Source organism: Ochotona curzoniae, unplaced genomic scaffold, assembly GCF_017591425.1.
Source record: "Ochotona curzoniae isolate NIBS_2020 unplaced genomic scaffold, NIBS_Ocur_1.0 contig_291, whole genome shotgun sequence".
NCBI classification, from domain to species: domain Eukaryota; kingdom Metazoa; phylum Chordata; class Mammalia; order Lagomorpha; family Ochotonidae; genus Ochotona; species Ochotona curzoniae.
In genome coordinates this window covers 3,967,373-3,991,767 of record NW_024465649.1, presented here as the reverse complement: position 1 = coordinate 3,991,767, position 24,395 = coordinate 3,967,373, and the positions used below count along the sequence as shown (strand labels likewise).

At 38.0% G+C, this 24,395-nt stretch overlaps 1 protein-coding gene across 3 annotated transcripts in view; it reads right to left on the bottom strand.

The window, feature by feature from the left end:
• The window catches only part of LOC121155229 (integrin subunit beta 3 binding protein), a 52,290-nt gene that overhangs the window by 14,392 nt on the left and 13,503 nt on the right, over positions 1-24,395 (bottom strand). For all 3 annotated transcript variants that reach the window (XM_040978425.1, XM_040978427.1, XM_040978428.1), the window contains exons 2-4: positions 23,401-23,431; positions 17,619-17,742; positions 6,732-6,801 (exon numbers count right to left, since the gene is read on the bottom strand). In XM_040978425.1, coding sequence (XP_040834359.1) covers positions 6,732-6,801; positions 17,619-17,742; positions 23,401-23,431 — 225 coding nt within the window. The remainder of the gene's footprint in view (positions 1-6,731; positions 6,802-17,618; positions 17,743-23,400; positions 23,432-24,395) is intronic.

Below are 24,395 nucleotides of genomic sequence, written 5' to 3'. Positions count from 1 at the left end.
AAGGCAAGGTCGTTAGCCACTAGGCTACCACACCGGACAACTCAATAAATCTTAAATTCTATTCCCACATGTTAACAACATAAAAATTTAGGTATTTTACACCTTTTCAAATCCAGTTGTATTTAAAGTTTTGCTTATTTTTGCATGTTTAATTAATTTATTTGAAACCAATTTGTAGAGAGGGGGAAGAGACAAAAAGAGAGGTCTTCCATTTCTGGCCCACACGTCAATGGTTAAGGCCAAGCAAGGCAGAGGCCAAAAGCTTCAACCAAGTCTCCCACGAGGCTGACAGAGGCCCAACAACTTGGGCCGTTTTCTGCAGCCTTTCCCACCCCATTAAGTAGGGAGTTGGATTACAAGTGAAGCAACTGGGATGTGAATCGGTATCCATATGGGATGCTGGTGTCAAAGACGATGGCTTCTCCCTCTGGGCCATAGCACGAGTCCCGATAGTTACGTATTTGCTTGTTTAATTAGGGAAACTCCCATGCGTGATAACAGCAGCACTGGCCCAGGCCAGAGATGGGCAGTCAATCTAGGTCTCCCACGTGGGTGGCAGGAGCTTCATCACTTGTGCCATCACTCCCCTGAGTGCACACAGAAGGAAACAAGTGAGGCTCAGAGGCACGAGCTGGGCTCAGGTACTTGGCTGTTGGATGGCGGCACCTTAACTGCGAGGCTAAAGGCCTGCTCCTTCAATACATGTTTTATATATTTTCAAGATTCATGTATGGTTAATAACTGTTGTTTCAGATAGCAAAATTCTCAACAATTTTCTGTTAGCTCTACCCTCAGACCAGAGAAGGTCGCCCCAAGAAGCCACTGAACTTATCTGGACAATAAGATGCTGGACTCTATGCTAGGTATATGCTTGCAATGAAGCAATCTTAACTGAACTTGAACTGTGGTTATGCAGCAATGGGGAGGAATACACCGTGGGGGAAGGGTTGTGGGAGGGGTGGGGGGAATTCCAGTGCCTATAAAACTGTATCACATAATACAATGTTAATAACAATAAAAAAAATTTAAAAAAATTTTCTGAACAGAACTAAAAATTCTGTTTAAATGCTTTTCAAGAGCCACATCAGTGTTACCGATCACGTTTTTTGCTATTAAAAATAAGGTAAATGTTGGAATTTTCATATATCAGGTAAATATAGTGTTTCCTATTAGTAAAATCTTTTATCTGAGAGGTGGGGATTGCGTTTTAGCAGGTTAAGCTGTTGTTTAGAATACCAGCGTTGCAATATTCAACTTCCTTTTGGTGTGCCTGGGAGGTAAAAGAACATGACTCAAGTACTTGGATTTCTGCTATCCACCTGTGAGACCAACATGGAATTCTTGGCTCCAGGCTTCAGCCTGGTTAAGCCCCAGATGTTTGAGAACCAGTGGGGGGAGAACCAGTGGCTAAAGATCTCTCTTCACTCTGCCATTCAAACAAACTAAAAAGAAAAACTGAGTATGTACAAAAGGGACAGAGTTAACGGTATTCTACAAAACCAAAATCATGAGAAAACAGTGAAATTATGGAGGATATTTGACTTTCAAAGTTCCTTGTATTGTGTATCTTTGATTGCAAGTCATCTGTATGAGGAAGCCCCAGCTGCTTAATAACAGAAGCCAGACTTGAGAGATGCTGCAGAAGGAGTTCCTTCCCCTTCCAAAAGTCTGAAAGAGCAAGATGTGGGTGACTCCCACCCAGATTGGGAACATTGAATTTCTCTGACAAGATGCCTAAGCCTGACTACCCAGAGGGTGCAAACAAGAGGCAAGTAAGCAACGTTTTTGGGATTCCTAAAGGCTCTTCAAATCTTGCAACCTTTTCCTGAAAGGACTCAAATGACAGGGCCTTTCTACATTATGTTACCATACCTGAAACAGCTGATATTTCCTGTGAATTCTCAGAGAAGGTACAGGAAGGGCTGGTTTCTACACAGCTCCCCAACTGAGTCTATTCCCAACCCTAGATTGCACACATGCCAGTGGGTACTCTGACCCAGCTGGCTTAGCCCCCCACCTGTCTCAGCCTTTGCCTTTGATACTCTGCCATAGTATCCCTGCCTCATGCAGACCAGTTGGTGTTAGAACCAAGGTCGGAATGTCACGTGCTCCATCCTGATTTCTTTCCTTTTTTTGTGAGTTGAAGTTCACTTGGCCTTGCCTGGTCTGCCCTCTTCCAGTTGCAGCTTGGCCCACCCCACTTCCTATTTTAGGATGCACCTTCGGGTGGTGCTGCCTTCACCTGCCCAGACTGCAATCGGTTTCTTTACCCGTAAGTGATGACAAGTGCTATGGTCACTCCTAGCTTAGCCCTTCGCTACCCCAGCTCGTGAGCTAACCTGCGGGATTTGTATTTCCTCAGGGTTGGGCCCACACTTCCCCCACAGAGTTTACCCCCGGACCAAGTTCTCTCGCGTGTTGGTTAGTTTCTTGACCCTGCCAAATGTGACCAGTCCACTATTCCATCACACAGTCAAGTAATGGCACCTAGCCTTGCCAGACAGGCCCTCAGCCATAGCTTTGGTGTGGACTGGTATGTGGCAGTCAGTGATGCTCTATGCTAACAGCCCATCTCAGGATTCCTAATTCGGCTGATGAATTAGTCTGGCCCAAACAGATCTTATGGACATTCCCCTCCAAGCCATCAGGTCTCAGTCCCCACGCTTGCCCGAAAGTTTCATGACCCTGCTACTGGGAATCACCCAGAATTCATCTCTCACCTACACTAAAGTTGGCCTTATTCATGGGTGCCCCTAAGCAGCAATTTCATATCCTAAAAACCCCAGAGCTTGCTGCCGGGCGGCCAACAGGCAGAACCTGGCGCTATTTGGTGCACTGGCAGCCCAAAGCCAAGTTATCAGTCACTGCCTTTCGGCAGTGGCTTTGGCCTGAGTCCCCAGCCTTGGATCCAGCCTGGCAGGGGTATCCCTCACAGCCGCCACACTGCAGGGAGCAGCAAGCCACTCCCAACCCCAAGGCCTGGACCTATTCTGGTTTTTAAAGCTGTAATTTATTCATTAGCAGAGAGAGAGAGAGAGAAACAAGCTTCCCCATTGGGAGTACTAGTAGTTGCTTCCCATGATTTGTATTAGCCAAGAAACTAGAATCAGGAGTTGAGCTGGAATTCAAATTTAAATAATCCAATATGTAACGAAGGCATCTGAACTGCCAGGCGAAACAGTTCATTTTACTTCATTTATTTTTTATTTTAATTTTCATTTACATTTTGAATTTTATGGTACAATTCTGTAGATTCCAAACAGTCCATGTTAATTTCCTTTCCTCTCTTCTTCGTCCTACAGGAAAACAACTCCATCTTCCATCTTGATGGTAACCATGCCATGGAATAGTTTTATAACTGTAATTCAACTGTTAAATTCAAACAAGTCATAAGCTGTATTCTCCTTTTTTGTATCTTCCTGGAAGTAATTGCTTACTGGACAGATTTTGGACGGGCTGCTACTTTCTTCATTCTAAGCAAAAGGGCAATTCTCAAAAGCATACTGAATCCCTCTTAAGCTGCAAACTAGATTTTCACTGCTACTGATAATTTTTTTTTCCTGAATCTTCCATGCATGTTCAAATTCTACTTTGCTTCCCTAGGATATTATTACTGCTTGTTTGTCTCCCTAGTCCTTAATATCATCTTGGTATCCTTTCACTAATTTATTTATGAAAACCAACAATCTCTAATTTGTTTTAAGCTGTTTGCAAAAATTATTTCCCAAGATTATGGCATAAAATTTCAAAATTATTGATGTTCTTCCTTTCAAGTTGGTGAGTAAAATATCATCTGTGGTTGCCACTCATTTCTTACAAAACACTATTGCTTTATTAAAGAGATTTACCCTTGGCTAGACCAAATTGAATCAAATCCTTTATTCCATTATAATGAATCTTCAAACCACTTAGATATAGATAGAGGAACTGTATCAGAAACCCAGTGACTCCAGTCAGGTTCATGCATTCTTATTTGATAAAATTCTGTATTATAGCCAACAACTATCACAGTTCAACTTTAGCAAACTGAAATATTGATCCTCCTTGAATTAACTTTCTTTTTCATTCATTAGTACAGTAAATATTCAGCATTTTTTTTTAGCAACTAGTAATTTTAAAGCATCTGGATTGATCCTCTAAGTACAGTTTTATTTTTAAATTAGGTATCCTTTTTAAGAATGTGTGTTCTCATTTATTTGAATGATAAAGTGACTGATAGAGCAAGAATGAGATTATGTTTCATATGTTGGTTTGAATGCCTCCAACAGCCAGGGCAGGACTAGGCCAAATTCAGAAGATATAAATTTCATCTGGGTTTCCCACATGAGTGACAGAGGTCCAAATACTTGGGCCATCAGCTCTGGCCTCCCAGGCATATTAGCAGGAAGCTGGATTAGAAATGGAACAGCTGGACATGAATAGCATCAGCACTGTTTTGGGATGTCAGCATTTCAAGGGGCAACTTACTGCCACAACATTGCAAGGCACCATAAGGCCAGCTCTGCTAAGATACTTCTAAAGAGAAACTGTGATGCAGTTGGTCTGGCCCATTAGAAAGTGGCCAAGATCTGACATTTTTTTGTCAGCCTTAGCTCACTGACAAAAATGTCAGCATTTTTTTAAGATATGCTAACCATGAAGATCTCCTTTTCTCTTGAGAAAATCAAGTCAGAAAACTCGGAATGTTCAATGCATTTATCTAATTTGTTTAGAAAGGGGCTCATTGTAAAAATCAGTAATTATTTTTCCGTAGAACAACTAAAATTAGACTCTTTAAACAAAATTCCATGGGAAGCACTGGATGTATTCTTGAATTACATTTTTAGTTCCTCCTATGTTAATTTCTTGAGTTTCTGGCAAAATTGACTTTTAGAACTACTTTTATGCAATAATTCTGCAACAGTTTAGGCTTTTCTCATTTTGACCATTTTCAATTATTTTCTGTTTTTACTTTCCAAGACAGTTTCATCATTTTCACTTTCTTATGTACTAAGTTCTGCAGATGTATTCTCAAGAGAGAACTAAAAGGAGCAAAGAGAACCAGTGATCAAACCAGTGCATCTCATTAATATTTATTGATGCAGGTGGTTTGCAAGTATTGTTTCACATGTTGCTATGCCATGGAGATGTGGAAGAAGGGGAGTTGGATGAGGAAAGTGGATGAAAGAAGCCCAGAGGTTTCTTAGATTCCCTGGCATGCAAGCATGGCTGCTGCAGCAGCAGCTGGAGTGGAAGAAACAAAAACTGTAACAGCTCTGATCAGTGGGCTCTAAGATCCTGACTTCCCTCCTTTTTGGAATTTTCAACCATGGACAAATGTCTTCCTTTCCAGGCTGTGAGGCAAGGACTTTGTCTATTTACTGCCCCACAGCATCTAGTATGGTAAGCAGTCTATAAATAATTGACTCTCAAGGAATAGAATAAAAAAGACCTAATTCAAAGAGTATACATTCCTAGTTCCAAGTGAAATAAGCCCATCTTTCAGATTTATCTGTCTTCTTCTCAGCAGAGACTCCATAATTCATTATTCTTGGAAAGTTAATTAACTCAGTCCCCTCATCTTCTGCCACATATGTATCCTTCTAATGCGTACCCTTAATTTCCCATTTGTTTTTATCCGCCTTGGTGTAGGCCATAGGCGTTGGGGGAGGGGGGGACAATGTGCATCAGTATCAACAGTCAATATTTAGAAGTTCTGTCCATTTTTCTGCCGAGGCCCAGTGCTATTCAGCTCTTCTTACATGACAGTTTAGTGAACATTCTGTCTTCCACAAATTATTATGCAAAATAATGATCTACCCCAATCTCCACTTCCCTCATATTGAAAGGAGAAAGCAGCAGGGGATGGCCTAAGTACTTGGGCCCCTGCATGCAATGGAAGACCCAAAAGAGGATCCTGGCTCCTAGCTTCAGTCTGACTCAGCTTTGGTGATTGTAGTCATTTAGGGAGTGATTCACTGGACAGAACACATCTCTTTCTTAAATAAATCAGTTCTTTAAAAAATGGTTGCTTGCATGTAAGCCTTCCACGATTTTTTAAGATCCCTCATTCTGTCAACTTCACTGTGTTCTTACCTCTAATCCAGTCAGGTACTGGTTAAGCATTACGTTCCCAAAGTATCGCTTCTCCACTACCATAATTTGAAATTTTCCCCAATTTCCCCCTACACTGGTCTTTCATGTAGAGGGTGGGCAAACTGGGTTTAATGCATATTGAAATCAAGCCACCACGTTTAACAGCAAAACACTTGATAGCTAAGGCATTTTGATTTTTAAGAAAGAATATTTTATTGTAATTTAAACTATTAGTTTTCTTTTCAAAGATTTATTTTTATTTGAAAGGCATATTTTACAGAGAGAGAAGTAGAGACACAAAGAGAGAGCTTCTATCCACTGGTTCACTCCCCAAAGGGCCAATATGACTGCAGGTAGGCCAGACTTAAATCAAGAGCTTCTTCCAGGTCTCACCTGTGAGTGCAGGACCCCAAGGACTTGGCCCATCCTCTACTGCTTTCCCAGGCCATAAGCAGAGAGCTGGATCAGAAGTGGAGCAGCTGGGACACGAACGAGTGACCATATGGGATGCTGGTGTTGGCAGGTAGCAAATTAGCAAGCTATACCACTGTGCTTATTAACTTTTACAAATAAATGGCTATTCTTAAATTATTACTTTAACCAATATATCCCTTATCCTGCAAAATACATGTAAATTATTTCAAAAACCAACTTACTCATCATTATCTTGTGGTGTAGATTCCTTTCTTTCCATCAAATTGAGGTGACTGAACCTTCTTCTCTTTCCTAAATGTGTATAAGGAACACAAAACCAAAAGAGAAAATGTCAATTTTTAAATGCAATTTAGACCAGGAATTTTCAAATAGAAAATAAAAAGGTAAACAAATATAAGCCAGGAAAAGGAAAATGTGTGCCATTTTATCATTTCCTGTTCTAATTTTTCATTCATAATGATATTACATAGAAAACCTTTTGAACAAAATTTTCATGAGCCTTGGTATATCAAAGAGAAAATGAGAGGAATATAATCTGAATATAATTAGGTTCAAATATATTAGCAAACTTTACTAAATAACGCATGCTTTAGTCAAACATTTATATTTTCTAATATTTATAATAGGACTATATTGTACTCCAGTTTGTATTATTTAACTTCACCCCCAAAGTTAGCAAAAAACTCTTGTGACATAATTAAGACCAATTTGGGGGCTTGCTGCAATGGTTCTGTGGCTAAAATTCTTGCCTTGGAAGCACTGGGATCCCATATAGATGCTAGTTTGTGTCTTGGCTACTCCATTTCCCATCCAGCTCCCTGCTTGTGGCCTGGGAAAACAGTGGGGGACGGCCCAAAGCCTTGGGACCCTGCAACCACGTAGGAGACCCAGAAGCTCCTGGCTCCTGACTTCAGATCAGCTCAGCTCCACCCATTGCAGTCACCTGGGGAATGAACCAGTGGATGGAAGATTTTTCTGTCTCTCCTCTCTATACATCTGCCTTCCCAATAAAAATAAATATCTTTTTTTTAAGACCAATTTGGTCTATTTTTAAAATTAATTTTCAAAATTAATGAGATATTTTAAAAAATAAAATTCTCATATACTTAGAGTGTGCATCATGATTTACTGATTTATGCATAAATTACAGAATGTCTAGAAGAAGCTAAACTTTTCCCAATCCAGGATTTTGGTACAGCAGGTAAAGCCACAGCCTGCACTGTTGGATTCCTATTCTGGCACTGGTTTGCGTCTCTGTTCTCTACTTTGGATCCAGCTCCTTGCCAATGGCTTTAGAAGAGCAATGGAAGATGCTCCAAGTGCTTGGGTTCCTGCCTTCCATGTGTAGACTTGGATGATGCGCGTGGCTCCTGGCTTTGGCTTGCCCAGCACTGGCCATTTGCAGCTATCCGGGGAGAGACTTAGAAGGTGGAAGATCTCTCCATGTTTCTCCTTCTCTCTGTAACTTTGATTTTCAAATACTTATTATTTTGTGGTAAAAATATTTAAAATCTATTTCTTTGAAATTTTCAAGTATATGACATATTGTTATTAATTACAGTCACTCTATTACACAGATTTTCCGAAGTTATTACTCTAGCAATTTTCCCCCTGTGACCACATCTTCCTGGTCCCCTCCTCACAGCCAGTCTCTGGTAACCATCAGGGTACTTTCTACTCTGTGAGTTTGACTCCTTGGATTCTACATGTATGTGAGATCATCAGCATTTGTTTTCCTCTTCCTGGTTAACTTTACTAGCATCTTTCATGTTCATCGTGTTGTCACAAATGGCAGGAGTCCCCTCATTCTCAGGGCTAAATAACGTTCTGTGATATGTACCATTAATAGGAACTACTTTTAAAAAGTTTAAGTGATATTTTCATACTATATTTTTACATAGTCCCATGTGTTTAACCTCTGTCACTAGGAGTATTATTAGTCACTGCTTTTAAAGATTTATTTATTTTTATCAAAAAGGTAGATTTGCAGAGAGAAGAGATAGAAAAATCTTCCATTCTCTGGTTTACTTCCCAAGTGGCCACAACAGTTGGAGCTGACCCATAAGCTAGGAGCCAGGAGCTTCTTCCAGGTCTCTCATGTGGGTGCAGGATCCTAAGGCTCGTAGGCCATCCTCCATTGCTTTTCCAGGCCACTGCATGGGAAGTGGGAACAGCAGAGACATGAAATGGAGCCCACATGGGATGCCAGTGCTTGCAGGAGGAGGATTAGCCAATGGAGCCACTGTGCTGGACCCTTTTCATTGCTTTTATTATTTAACTAAAAGTTGCTTGATATAATGTGTCACAAAAAAGCCTAGCTTGCATTCTTTTCAGCAGCATAACATGAGAAACTTATTTAATTTTTAATCTTCTATTAGAGAAATTCTAAAAAGGAAAAACAAACTTAAGCAAAAAAAAAAAAAATCACTATGCTATAATCCCAGGTCATTAACTAGCCTTAAATATATTGAGGCTAGTCATAACACTATATTATAAAGATGAACCAGAATTTATCTTTACTATCTCCTTGTCACTTTTGATGAAGACTCTTTGCAATCTTTGCATGACTGGTTATTTCTTAAAGAGACTGACATGTGCCAATGGAATGAATGGATTGGAGGATATAACTTTCAGAGACCATTGTTCAGTATTTGTTCAGTATTGCCAATTTGTTCCTTCTCTCAAGCAGCTTATGAATATAGTGTCCATTTTAATATGTGAAAAGTGATACCACTGTTTTAGCGTGAAATTCTTTGATATTAATGAAATGAATGTGTTTGTATCATGGATTTTTACTTTCTTAGACTTCTTAAACTTTTCCTTACTAGTTTGAAAGAAATTTTTATACGTTAAAAACGTTACTTGTTTCTCAAGAAAAGGGAGTTAAATTTCATATTTTATTTAACCCAATATACCTAAAACATGTAATTTTAACATGTAATCAATATAAATTTCCATACTTCTGCTTTTGTTTGAAATCTGCTACATATTCACATCATTTCGCAGTTGAGGCTGGTTATACTCCAAATGCTCAGGATCCACATGTACTGGACAGTCACACAGTTCCAGATAATGCAGAAGGATACATCATTTCCAGATGAAATCAAATACACAGGTAATTCAAGGCAATTTAATTTCCTAAATGTAATTTGACATATTAAGAAATGTATTATTGTCTAACATACACTTTCCAATTTGAGTCTTGGTTCGTTTTTATTCCATTACTATTTTTTGCTCCTTTTTCTTGCAGAAAGGCTCACTTTCCCCCCTTTTTTTCTTAATCTTATTTTTGATGCTCACATAGTTGAGAAGGCTGCATGCCCAGGTAAAGTGTATTTTTCTGGGGATGGTATGGTGTGGCAGGTTAAAGCATGGCTGTTGACACAAGCATTCCATATGAGCACAGGTTTGAGTCCTTGCTGTTCCACTTTGTATCCAGCTCTCTGCCAACTTGCCTGGGCAAGCAGGGGACTATGGCCCATGTACTTGGGTCCCTGCAACCCACATGGGAGACCTTGATGGATTTCCGGGATCCAGCGTCAGGCCTTGCCCAGCCCTGAGGGTTAAGGGTGTCTGGGAGAGAACCAGAGGATGGAAGATGTCTCCACCTCCTCCTCTTCATAACTTTCAAAGCAATCTGTTTTATTTTTTTAAAAAAAGATTTATTTATTTTTATTGGAAAGTCAGATATACAGAGAGGAGGAGGAGACAGAGAGGAAGATCTTCCATCCAATGATTCACTCCCCAAGTGAGCACAGCAGCCGGTGCTATGCCAATCCGAAGCCAGGATCCAGGAACTTCTTCTGGGTCTCCCACATGGGTGCAGGGTCCCAAGGCTTTGGGCCATCCTCGACTGCTTTCCCAGGCCACAAGCAGTGAGCTGGATGGGAAGTGGAGCTGCTGGGATAAGAACCAGTACCCATATGGGACCCCGGACATTCAAGGAGAGGACTTTAGCCGCTAGGCCACTGTACTGGGCCCTAAAGCAATCTGTTTAAAAAACTTTTATTTTGTGGTGCTTACAATTTGAGTAAACTGTAAAAAAAAAAAAGTGATTTCCTCAGTGTTACTTTAATTTTTAAATTTTTTTAAAATTTAATTTTTTATTTAAAAATTTTTTAAATTTTTAAAATGTCCTCATTGTTAACTTAATAAAGGAAATCTTTATTTCCTTTCTCAGAAAAAAAAATCTTGCTGTGACTAAAGCATTACCTCAAAAATATTCTTTTAATTGCATAAAGAAAATGCTATGACTTGGAAATCTTACTAAAGCACTAGTTACTTTTTAGTCTTCGATATTTAACTAGCCCACATCCTTAAATTGTGAACAAAGTAAATTAATACGTTAAAAGTTTATTTAGGAAATGCAGGGAAAACAACTTTCAGAAATCTATTTCAATCCGGTAAGTTACAAAATGCTGAAAATATATCTGCTCTGTAGAAGAATAAAAAGAAAACTCAAGTTAAATCTTTATTTCAGTAAGTGTTTAATCCAAAAGTTAATGGTAATTTCCTGAATGTTTATTATACTATCAGCATTCAGTAATGCTCCAAAATTAAATAATTTAATGACTCTGCTCTTCAACTTGTGACTCAGTGTCACATTTGAGGACCTGCAATCAGTCAGGTAAGAGATAACCACGGATGCTTTGCATTTCCACCAGAGGTCTGATGCCTAGATATACATTTTTATTCTTGTAAATGAATTAGTCAAATATTCCACTGTGAAATATATGGACCAATATTAATCTTAATCTTCTCATGGAAGAACTTAAGTTTTTAAATACTTTTTAACTGACACATGGGGACTTTAATATCTTTCAGAATAATAATTTGATCAACTACGAATGATTGTTGAATAGTATCATTTATCATTTAGAGTTTTTCAATTGCTTACTAATAAGTTTTATCTCATTCCATTCTGTTATTAAAAACATACACTATCAGGCTGTGAAGTCTATATGGGGCAAATGCATAAAACTAAGCAAGAAAATAGAAGTTAAAAAAAAACAATTGCGGGGGGTCTGGCGCAATAGCCTAGTGGCTAAAGTCCTCACTTTGCAACTGCTGGGATCCCACATGGGCACTGGTTTGTATCCCAGCTGCTCTATTTCTCTTCTAGCTCCCTGGTTGTGGCCTGGGAAAACAGTGAAGGATGGCCCAAAGCCTCAGGACCCGAATTTTGACTATGCTCAGAGTCATAGTTGAACCTTCTGATAAGGCTCCGGAGAGTCCTTTTCCTAACTAATGAAGATAGCTTTCAACGGATCATAAGGTTTAGAAGCACAATCAATGATTATGGTGATAATGGCTGACACACAGTATTTATTAGGGCCAACCACTGTTTCAACCACATTACATATAATGGCTAATTAATCTACACAACTCTAGGTAGTCACTCTTGTTCTGATTTTATTTCACTTTTTTAAAGGTTATTTTATTTATTTGAAAGGCCGTGTGTGTGTGTGTGTGTGTGTGTGTGTGTGTGTATGTGTGTGAATGCGCACATGAAGGGACAGGGAGAAAGATCTTCATTCTGGTGAGGTACCCCTAAATGGCCACAAGGTCTAGGGCTGGGCTAGGCTGAAGCCAGGAGCTTGGAGCTCCATCCCATTCTCCCACAGGGTAGCAGGACCCATCCCCGATGCTTTCCTAGGCACATCAGCACAGGTCCATGAAAAGCAGAGCGGCTGGGACGCCAACATTATGGGATGCTACGAGGCAGCTAGAGGCTTAACCCTCTCTCTACAATTCCAGCTCTCCACCCCTCAGAGAACCAGCTTTTGATTTCATTGCTGTTATTATTGTTCAGTTTTCTTTTTAATAACTTGTGATCAAACTTTTGCTAATTTCCTCTACTTTTCTGGCTCCTTCCGTTGTTCTTTATTACTCTTTATTAGTGGAATGCTAAGTCCATTAGTCTTCAATAATTCTTCCTTTTAAAATATTCATATTTTATAAGCATACATGTTCTAATAGGAACTGCTTCAGTAACTTAGGTTTAAATTTTTTCCCTGAGGGCTGGTGTTGTGGCACAGAAAATTGCGCCACTGTTTGCCAAACTGTAATCTCATGTTGGAGTGCTGGTTTGAATTCCAGATGTGCTAAATGCAGCCTCCTGTTAACATACTTGGGAAGGCAGGGGATAGTGGTCCCGGATTTGAACTCTTGCCACTGAAAAGTGAAAAACAAAAATTCCTCCAAATGCTGACACGTTTCATCATTCAAATCTAAATACTTTACACTTCCCATCATAATTTTTTTTATTAATGAATTATTTTAGAAACTCGTGGTTTTAAACATACAGGGTAAAAATTTTGCAGTGCTGACTTTTTTTTATTTTTTTTCACATTTTATTATTATTGCTATCATTTTATGATTTAGTCCCATATTCCCTTATCCGCTCCCCAATTCCCTCCCCCCTCCCAGTTCCTTTATATCATTACTAACATATAGTTCTTCATACTCAGTCATATGTTCATCATTGTGGGCATGGACAATGGCAGAGAGTCCAGAATCCTATTGTCAAAATATAATATAAACAGTTTCACTGTAAGTCCATCTTTGTCTGGAAACAGAAATGCATACCACACTGCATCCTCACATCTGGTTGTTAGTCTCCATTATATAACTACTGTACATTCCCTTAAATGAAAAGTCATGATACAAAATCAACAATAGAAAGAAAAATAGAAATTTACAATACCATGAAGTTAAATGACATGTTACTAGAAATGACAGCCTCCATTACACAACTACTTTACCTTCCCTTAAATGAAGAGCCACAAAATAAATACAACATCCGAGAGAAAAAAGAAATTAACAACACCAAGCAGTTAAACAACATGCTATTAAATGTATAATGTGTAGCTGAAAAAGTGAAAATCAAGAACCTTCTTGAAGAAAATGATGCCACTGTATGATCTATAAGTCATTGGATGATTTAATCAGAAGAAAGTGTTTTGAAGAGATGAAACCAACAGAAAACAACAAAACCCATGTTTCCACTGATCTTTGTTGGAGTGTGTCTCCTCCAGACAATAAACAGATGGGTTTTGTTTTTTAATCCAGCCTACTAATCTGATCTTTGATTGAGCTTAAGCAATTTACATTCAGAGTTAAATATACATAGGTGGTACTTTGGTCCTGTCATTTTAAAAATGGGTTGTTCATTGATTTAGTCTTCTGTTGTCATTTTACTGGGATGTTCTTCCCGTTTGCCTTTAGTTTTGGTTGTTGCTATTCCTCTTCTCTGTCAAGAGAACATCTTGAAGTATCATTTGTAGGGCAGGTTTGGAAGAGGCAAATTCTTTCAGCTTTTCTTTACTCTGGAAGAATTTTATTTCCTTTTTAAAGATGAAAGAAAGCTTTGCAGGGTATGTTATCCTAGGCCGACAATTTTTTGCTTTCAGAATCTGGAATACGTCACTCCATTCTCTTCTTGCCTGTAGAGTTTCCTGTGAGAGATCTCCTGTGAGCTTAATTGGCCTTCCTTTATATGTCAGTTGATGTTTTTCACGTGCACATTTAAGGATCTTTTCCTTATGTTCAATTGAAGAGAGTTGGATAATCATATGTCTTGGTGAAGATCGCTTTTGATCAAGCCTGTTGGGAGTTCTGTATCCCTCCTGGATCTTGTTTCCCACTTCTTTCTCCAGATTAGGGAAATTTTCCTTGATTATTTCATGAAATACATTTGCAAACTCAGCTTCTCTTTCTGCACCTTCCGGGACTCCCAGAACTCTTATATTTGTCCTCTTAATAGTGTCTTTCAATGCTTGAATACTTTTTTTGGCCTGATCCAGCTCTACTTCTAGCTTTTGTTTGCTTCCGCCTGGTGACAGGAGATATCTGCCAATTCTGAGATTTTTTCTTCTGCTTGCTTCATTCTATTTTGGAGACTCTCCACTGTATTTGTAATTTGCTCTACTATGTTCTTAATTTCTGATATACCAGCCTTGGTTTGCTTTACTGCTTCCTTAAATTCTTTGAACTCTTGCATGAGCTTCTCATTATTTACCAGAATCTTCAAAATGAGTCTTATGGATTCTGTGTCCCCCATTTTCTCGATGTCTTCCTCAGTTAACTCTGAGGTTGGCATAGGGTTTTGCTCCTTTGCAGGGAGGTTTCGGTAATATTCATTGTACCTTTGTCTCTTCTTTTGCTCTTGATCATTGTACTTCTGGTTAGCAGAGTCTTCTCGTTGGGGCAGGTTTCTAAGCTGTGTCACCCACAGGTCTACAATGCGATTTTACTTATTGCAGTCAGCACACAAGTTTTTGCTTGCAGCCACTTGTGCCACAACCTTCAGCGAGTTCCAGGTCTGGGTTCTTATGTCAGATATCCACCGTGGTCTCCACAGCTCCAGCTCTTGGCTCAACACTCTCCACCTCCTGTGATACCGTGCTGAGGCTGCACCGTTGTCTCTGCAACCTTTCTCCCTCTTCCAGTTGGAGTGGGTTCCAGGATTAGAGAGACACCAGATGTCCTATCTAGTTAGGTTGTTGGTGGCGCAGATCTTGTCGTAACCTGTTGGACGTTAGGTCTGGGTGCCACACGGACCTGGTTGCTGGTGGAGTTCAGTCTGCTGTTGGAGTTCAGATCACCATGCTGGAGTATCATTCACTGCAACACCACATTGCTGTGCCCGCTGCTTTCCTGTGTCTGTCAGATTCCAGATACCCCTCTGCTGTTGTTCTGTCCTTTCCTATTTCCTGAAATATGTCCTCTCTGCTTCATTCTGATTAAATGTTTCTCCATCTGATTAAACATGTCCTTACCCTATTCCGTCATCTTGATTCCCTGCAGTGCTGACTTTTCATTGATTCCTAATTACATAAACTTCTGGTTAGGGAATGTGATCTGTATGTCAGCAAGTTCCAGTACAGTAATTTCTGACTCCCAGAGTAGTTACATTTTTATGAAAATCCTACATATGCCTTATCATAGGTTGGGTCTTTTCTCCTCCTGGTTTTACACGGTCTATGTTTTGCCTAACCTCATGTGCTTAGCTTCTGGAAAGAAGCAGTTGGACATCTCCTGCTGTGACTATGGAATAGTGTTCCTCCCACTTATCCTGCCACGTGTGAGCACCGCTTTGCACGCTAGGTCTGACACACACACCTGCCTCTCAGCATTCTCTTTTTCCAGTGACGAATCTCTTTTCTTTTCCCCCTCCTACTCTTCATTCCTTTCCTTATCTCTTGTTTCTTGATGTTCTTTATAAATGACTCGCTTTGTAAAGAGCTAATGTCTGCTTTATTTTTTTGTTTTGATTTAATTGACCTTGGTCTTTCCTTAAAGTCTAAATAATAACGATATTAGGGGGTTCAATACATTCTGAAGACACTAAGTGCCAGGCACAGCTCCATGTGCTTTATGAGCATTAATTTATTTCATGCTCACGACACTGAGGCAGGTGTATTGGGTTTTTTCATATTTTTTAAATATGTGCAAGAGGACATGTGAGGATGAGCACTGAAATGACTACAAACATCAGAATCTGCTGCAGGACTCTAGATGAAATGAGCTTGTCTTATGATTTCTATAGATGAGATACACATGTTATAGAATAGTACAGTGTAATGCTTAACTAGAGTAAATCAGTGCAATTACCTTGGAGGTCCAAAAAAGCAGATTATTGCCAGTACCTCACAAATCCCGACTGACTTTTAAGAAGGGGCTTATTTAGGACTGTGATTTGATCATTATTCACGTAAATGTCAACTGAAACCATGTGATCAACCTTTTTATGGGAACAGGGAGCATCCCCTTAAGTCCATATTTAATTTCAATATGAATTGAATACAGATGAACATAAAATCTATTCACATGAATAAAAGATAATTTCTAAGGCATTAGTTTTTAGACTAAAAAAAGGACACAGATATAAAGAAAACAAAATGGAACTTAAAAATGTGTAATCATATATATTTTTAGAAGTAAACCTAATAGTAATAGCTTTAAGGTAACAATCATTTGATTAAAGCAAAATGAGTTTAAATTTTCACTGTGTGTTTCATGCTTAGTATCCAATAATTGCCAAATAATAAAATGTGACTTGGATAAGTATAACATATCAAAATATATTTGATTAAATTTAAGTCTATTCAGAATTTTATAGTATAGAAATTGACATGTGGGCCTGGCACGGTAGCCCAGTAGCTAAAGTTCTCCCTTTGCATGCACTGGGATCCCATATGGGTACTGGTTCTAATCCCGGCAGCCCCGCTTCCCATCCAGCTCCCTGCTTGTGGTCTGGGAAAGCAGTCGAGGATGGCCTAAAGCCTTGGGATCCTGCACCTGTGTAGGAGATTCAGAAGAGGCTCTAGGCTCCTGGCTTTGGATTAGCACAGTTCTGGCCATTGTGGCCCCTTGGGGAGTAAATCATTGGACGGAAGATTTTCCCCTCTGTCTCTCTTCCCCTCTGTGTATCTGACTTTGCGATAAAAATAAATCTTTGAAAAAAAAAAACACATCTATGAAGTGTTTTTAAAATGAATATTTTAGCAACAAACTACAATGAATATATACCACCAAAACTAAACAAGTAATATTTAAAAGAATTTCATATTAAAATACTAGCTTTTTCTAATGGAAAATTCCATAAATCTTCTGCATTTGAAACAGTATTAAAAAGGAAGTATAGAAAAAAGTATAGAAAAAAGGCAAGCTATATGAAAACACACTAAATATTGCTAAAACTAAATGGACAACATTGATAAAAATAACATTTAGAAGTATTCCCCTTAAATTGCTGTGCAGCAGTAGCTGAGTTATGTGCCCTTTAATTTATGCCCAAGACGGATAGCCTGTTAAGGGGCATATGTGTAACCATTATAATTGATAGTAGCTGAAGGCAGACAGGTCATAATTTCTATTTAATGGATTGGCCAGAATGGGAACAAAGTCCGCCAAAGCATTTTAAAGTGAATGCCAAGAAAGTTTACACTGATGTCCAAAATAATACTTACCTTGTAGCCTTTTCTTTGTTAATTTTTGATTAAAAAATTTAGCTGCAGCAAAATCTATACATTACTAAGTCAAAATTTTGATTCAACCAATTACTAAAGAATTTCAAGGTAAGTGGAAAAGAATGTTCAACTAACCATTCGATGGCTCATTTCTGTGCTCTTCTTTAGCGCTTGTGGGAGAAGTAAACGGGCTCATCTGACAAGTTCCAGTTGTTGGCGAGTAGTTCGCTGTCCTTGTGATTCTTGAAGGAGTAGATGACTGAAAAGAAATATTAATTGGGGGACGGAAACAGTTCACTTGAGGTTTTTGAAAATGCTTTTAAAATTCCAAATAATATTCATTTTTTCTCTTTTCTTATCACCTTTAAAATGAACATTAGTCTTTCAAATTAGGTGTATATTTCAAGCCTTTACAATAACTTTATTGATAATTGTGAAATTATAAAAAAAAGTGTAACTGTTGTCAGACAGGCATTTTCCAATGAGTTTAGATTTTGCTAATTCTCCAGTTACCACCTTGCTTTTGTCTTCAGCAGAACCTGAAGTACATAGGGGAGCAGGACTGGAAGTGGAACAACCAGGACTCAAACTGACACGCATATGGGATATTGACTCTGCAAAGAGCAGTTTAATGTGTGCTCATCAGCACCTATCAGACGGAAGCATATTTCTACTCCCGTAAGTTTTATTCTTTAATTGTGTGTAAATATTTTTTATTTGAAAGGCAGACTTTTACAGAGAAGAGAGACAGAGTGAGACCTTAAGTTTTCTTTCCCTCAAGATTTTTTTCCATGGTCTTCCTTGTCCTCTTTGAAGATGCTTTACAAAGAAAATTAATCTAGAATTCATCTAAGAACCTGCATTCTGCTATCCCCTTAACTTTGAAAAAACTGGCCTACCCTTAACCTTTTGTAAGATCAAACCATGTACAGCATAGAATTTCAGCATTGAATTTTCTGTCTAAAAGACAAAGCAGGGTCCGGTGGCGTGGCCTAGTGGCTAAAGTCCTCGCCTTGAACGCACCCGGGATCCCATCCCAGCAGCTCCACTTCCCATCCAGCTCCCTGCTTGTGGCCTGGGAAAGCAGTTGAGGACAGCCCAAAGCTTTGTGACCCTGCACCCTTGTGGGAGACCTGGAAGAAGTTCCTGGATCCCGGCTTCGGATCGGCATAGCATCGGCCGTTGTGCTCACTTGGGGAGTGAATCATCGGACGGAAGATCTTCCTCTCTGTCTCTCCTTCTCTCTGTATATCTGACTTTGTAATGAATAAATAAATCTTTAAAAAAAAAAAAAAGACAAAGCACCAATATTCTCTGAGTAGTTTCAAACAGGTAAGACATTTTCCTTTAATACTGCTCACAAATTATAGCTCGTTTCGTCTTTGTGCATAGCATGTATTCTATGAAACAGATTTCTGCATTTTACTGTTTTTTTTTAACCTATTCAAGCAATCTAGAAAATATTAATTAAGGGTTTCTTCAGGATGAAATGTGGGATACAAAGACTCAGTCAAGAGACTATTGGAACTCATAAGAGACTTTGGCAGAGTAGCAGAATACAAAATTAATGAACACAAATCGATGGCACTAGTGCACACAAATAATTCCATGGCTGAGAAAGAAACTGTAAGTACAGTCCCCTTTAAAATAGAGGAATTTTAAATACCTAGGAATTAAGTTAACTAAATATGTGAAAGGCCTCTATGATGAAAACTTTAAATCATTTAAAAAGGAAATAGAAGAATACCTTGAAAAATGGAGAAACTTACCATGCTCCTGGATTGGCAGGATCAACATTATCAAAATGACCATATTACCAAAAGCAATATACAGATTTAATGTAATCCTAATCAAAATCCCAACAACATTCTTCTCAGAAATAGAAAAGATGATACAAAAATTCATCTGGAATCATGAAAGACCACAAATAGCTAAAGCTATCCTGAAAAATAGAAATCCAGCTGGAGAAATCACAATTCCAGACCTCAAGACATACTACAGGGCAGTGGTTATCAAAACAGTCTGGTACTGGTACAGAAACAGAGAAGATCAGTGGAACAGAATAGAAATATCAGAAGGGAACCCACACATGTATAGTCAACTAATCTTTGACAAGAAAACAATCCAGGCAAAAATCCTGAAGTATAGACCAATATTACTTAGAAGAACAGATGTAAAAATTCTGGAAAATTGAAACCAGTGGGCACTGAAAAAGAATTTTATAGCATAACCAAGCTGAATTTATCTCAGGGAACAAATGCTGGCTCAATATAAAAAATTATCAGTGTAACACAGCATATTAAAGGAATAAAGAAAACAAATGATGATCTCAATGAATGCAGAAAAAGCATTTGATAAAATCAACATTCCTTCATGGTAAAAAAAATACTCAACAGACTAGGACTAGAACTTGCTCATTCTGAAAAAGGTTATCTGTGAAAGACCTATAGCTTACATAAGTTAGTGGTGAAAAACCAGATGTATTCTTCCTAAAGTGAGGAAAAAGGCAAAAATGTTTGTTCTTGCCCACTTCTATTTAACATGCTCTGGAAATTCTGGCCAGAGCTATAGAGAAGAAAAAGAAACACAAGGCATCTGACTGCAAAAAAGAAATTAAATTCTCTTTACTTATAGCTGACCTTTTGGGTAGAACACCCCAAACAACCTATTAAAAACATTTATTAGAGCTAATAAATATTCAGCAAAGTTCTATGACAGATGACTCATACATAAAAATCAACTGCTGGCATTTTACATGGATGTCGGTTTAAGTTCCAGCTGCTCCACTTCCAATCCAGCGCCCTGCTAATGCACCTGGGAAAGCAGGGGAAGATGGCCCATCCCAGTCTTGGTGGCTATTTAGGGAGTGATCCAGGGATGGAAGCTTGCCCACCCCCTCTCTCCCCTCTTCTCTTTCTCTGTAACTCCTTCAAACAAATAAAGAAATCTGAAAAACAAAACCCCAAAGAAACCGATAGGTGCATTTCTGTATATTAGCAATGACAATCTAAAAATGAAATTATGAAACTATTCATTATAAATTTAGCCCAAATGTATACATTCTGTATACTGAAAAGTATAAAACATTAGAAGAAATTAAACAGCTGAGGCCCCTGCAAAGAAAGATGGATAAAGAAACCGTGGTACATTTACTCTACAGAATACTACTCAGCCATTAAAAAGAATGAATATTTGCAACAAAATGGTCTCAGCTGGAGACCATTATGCTCAGTGAAATAAGCCAATCCCAAAAAGGACAAATATGTTCTCTCTCATGTAAAGCAACATTCATGCAAAATGTAAAACAAATAGTATGTATTAACATATATCTGCATATATTCTCAAGCATGAATTGTAGAATGGACTAGCATACCAGGAAATCAAGATATGTTGTAACTCCAGAATAAAGGGAAGATTCCCAGTGAAACAGTTAAATATACCTTGACAATATAAAACTAGATCTTCTACAGTGCCATAATACACTTACACCTGATCTTAGCCAAAAGGCCGAGAAGCGATACCACACTACGCTTCAATAGCAGAAGGCTGAACTCGTGACTGTTGCTGAAGGACTATATTATTGCAATAATATGGAGCAAAAACGGTGCAGGGGAGCAGTGGGGAAACTGGGGGGAAACATGGGGAATCCCTATACCTACAAAACTGTGTCATGGAAATAACAATAAGTACAAAAAATAAATGAAATAATTAACAGAAATATAACATGAAGGAAGACACACAACTGGATGCAATCAGAATCCACAAAGAAATCTACACATTTATAACCAATTGATTTATAGCACTGTACCAAGACCATTCAGTAGCAATTTGTTACTTTTTCAACAAATGGGACAATTGGCTACCCACATGCAAAGAATGAATCCTTGAACTATGTACAAAAACTCATTGTTCAACTAGAAAGAAAAACAAGTAAAAAATTTGTTTCCATATATCAGGTTAAGTTTCTCAGATAAGACCCCAAAAAGATAAGATATTCCAGGTAATAATACAGTGAAATCTTCACCGACTTTGAACGCTCAACAATCAGGAGGTCCAGCAAACTGTGGTACTTGTAGTATTTAATTCCTACATTGCATCCTACAAGAATGACCCACATCTAACTCCTCCCAATTAAGAGTCATGAGAAAACAATGCTTGCAGCCTCACTCAAACATTAAGGAACATTAATCTCCACGTAGGTCCTGCCAGTCAGCAGTCCCAAATACATGTGGGAGAGAAGCACGGAACTTAGCACAGACAGACCCTGCTCAGACCAACAGCAGACCATGGCCATCTTCCTTCCTTGGACACACGGTTCCTTCCATCAGGATCATACTTGTAAGGCAAAATGACCAAAAAGCTACAAGTAGCTTCTCTATTGCTTCATAACAATTAAGTGCTTCTAGAATTATACGTTCATGTTTTAAATGTCTGAATTTGGACAGAGTAAGGCAGCTTCAATGGGACCACAGGCCACTTGGTCAGATAACTGGGAACCAGGTTGTGTAAGAAGTCACTAATGTGGAGGGTTTACCAAGAAGGATGGGAGTGTGTGTATATATGTGTGTGTGTGTGTGTGTGTATACCCAAAGGAGAGAAGCTGGATGATACAGGAGTAAGATAGAAGTCATCATTTCTAAGATGTAAATTCCAACCTAAAAACAAATTACAAAGCAAGAGTACAAAAGCTGACAATATCAGGTAAGGAAATGGAATGAAAATTTGGAAGGAAGGCCCAGGCTAGGAAAATGGGAACCTGCTCTGAGCTGGTGGTAGCTATGTGGTACCTAAGTTATGTCAACTGACTTAAAGGTACAGATGAGGCCAAACGTAACAATGTGAGTTTCAAAAACAGGACATTCTATTTAAAGGAAAAATAGAAAGCCTGCCATGACTACATGAGATGGTCATTCTTTTCATTCAAATAATGTTATCATCTCCCAGAGAACAGCTTTGGGGCAGCAAGAACACTATTTCATTTCGAGCTGGACGCCTCATCTACTAACACAGCATTCTGACCAAAGAAGCAGATGTAAAATTACAGCCACAGCTGCATTCTTCACAGAACAAGTTGGATAATTGTACTCCAAATTGCTAATTACCCTGTTAATGACTTTTTTAGTGTCATTACAGTATTTTGCCACCTTTGTGGCAAAAATTTTTTAAACGCATCTATGAAGTTTTTAAATAGTAAATTTCTGCTATGTTAAGTGCCAGTGAACCTTCCAAAGCTAAATTCCATATAAAATCCGTCTCCCGAAATGGCATTTTCATAAGGGATTTTGTTACAGCACATTTATTCACTAGCTATCTGTTTTAACTTACTTTCTCACCAATTTACTTGCATTTAAGCTTACTGAGGTCCTATGTATTAGTGTTTGTATCCAGATCCATATTTGGTATAAAAATATAATAAAAGAACATGTGCCAAGATATGTTGGCACTGAGAATGTGCCATGATCAGATGTACAGAAAGTAATAGCAACAGCACAATTTTACTTGTACTGTGATAGCCATGGTGAAAATTTTTATACTGTTGGTATTCTGTTGCCTAGTTCATAGCTGATACAAAAATATAATTTTTTTTCCATTTTAGATGAAAGTATTGCCTTTTTAAAAAATCTTTTTAAATACATTTAAGGTGCAGATTATTTTTCTATAAATGATGAACAAGCTTTAATTGTTATTTTCTGAAAGTTTCTAAATAATCTATTTAAGTAAACATCTCTAAAAACTTTCAGCAAATTTACAAAACTGTTTGCATGCATAAAATGGTTTACCAGTCATAACATGCCACGCCATTTCTAAGAATTTATATATTTAGAAAGGTAAGTCAGTAGTTAAAATTAAAAATAATTTTATCATACAATAAAATTCTTAGACAAACGCTTAGATAAACTTTTAGACAAATACTTACATGTGCTTCCAACTTCAGTGATCTTTTAACACTGCAAACAAAATTTAAACATCTTAAATTGATATAGTTTAAGTAGGCAAGTATTTAATAGTTATATAAATAACAATTCTAGGAAGTTTTTATAAACTAGATTTTTATAGTACATATTAAAGCAGAATATTAACAGAAAGTAATTATTTGCAATGATGACCTTGGATTTTTTAATAGAGAAAAAATATCAAAATGGAATAAATTATAAATGCATCATTTATTTGGTATATGTTATTTTATGTACATGACTGCAGTATGATTTAAACATTAGTCATAAAGTTGAAATTAAAAAGCATATTTGCTTTATAATACCACTAACAGAAAACTTTGAAGGTAAAATAATTTACATACCTTCAGTGGAGATGCTGAAAGGCTATCATTTTCAGATGTAATGCACTAGGTATTAGAGGAATGAGTGACATGGAAAAGGCTCCGTACATTATTATACCTTTAAACATGATTCAGGGCAAGCAGACTAGGACTTAGCTGAGGAACAGATGTGCTGTGTCTTTATAAGTCCCCAATCCATAAGAAAGTATTTCTTGTTTCCTTCACTAAACTGAACCAGGAACATGCCAGGCTTTCTCTGTGCAAAATCTGTTCTGCTAAACTGGATGCCCAGCTGTTGGTGACAGTGCTTAGAAAGGAAAGCTGAATATTTATAAGATTTTATTTCGTACAGCTGTCTTCTAAAGAGCAGTCAGACATTTCATTGAATACAGACTAAATGCTCAAAGGAGAAAAAGGTCAATATAAATTAAAACTGGTTTACCAGTGACAAAGTTAGCATTAAGAGTACTTTTTTATTCTTGAGAAACAGAAATCAACTTATTTAAAATATCAGATTTTTAAAGCATGGTGTAAAAGGCTATACTAGGAAACTTGTTCTAGGAATCAGCCCCAAATTTTGTGTACATCTTGTAATTTTTCCTAAATAACTACTACTTTACAAAGAACATACTGAA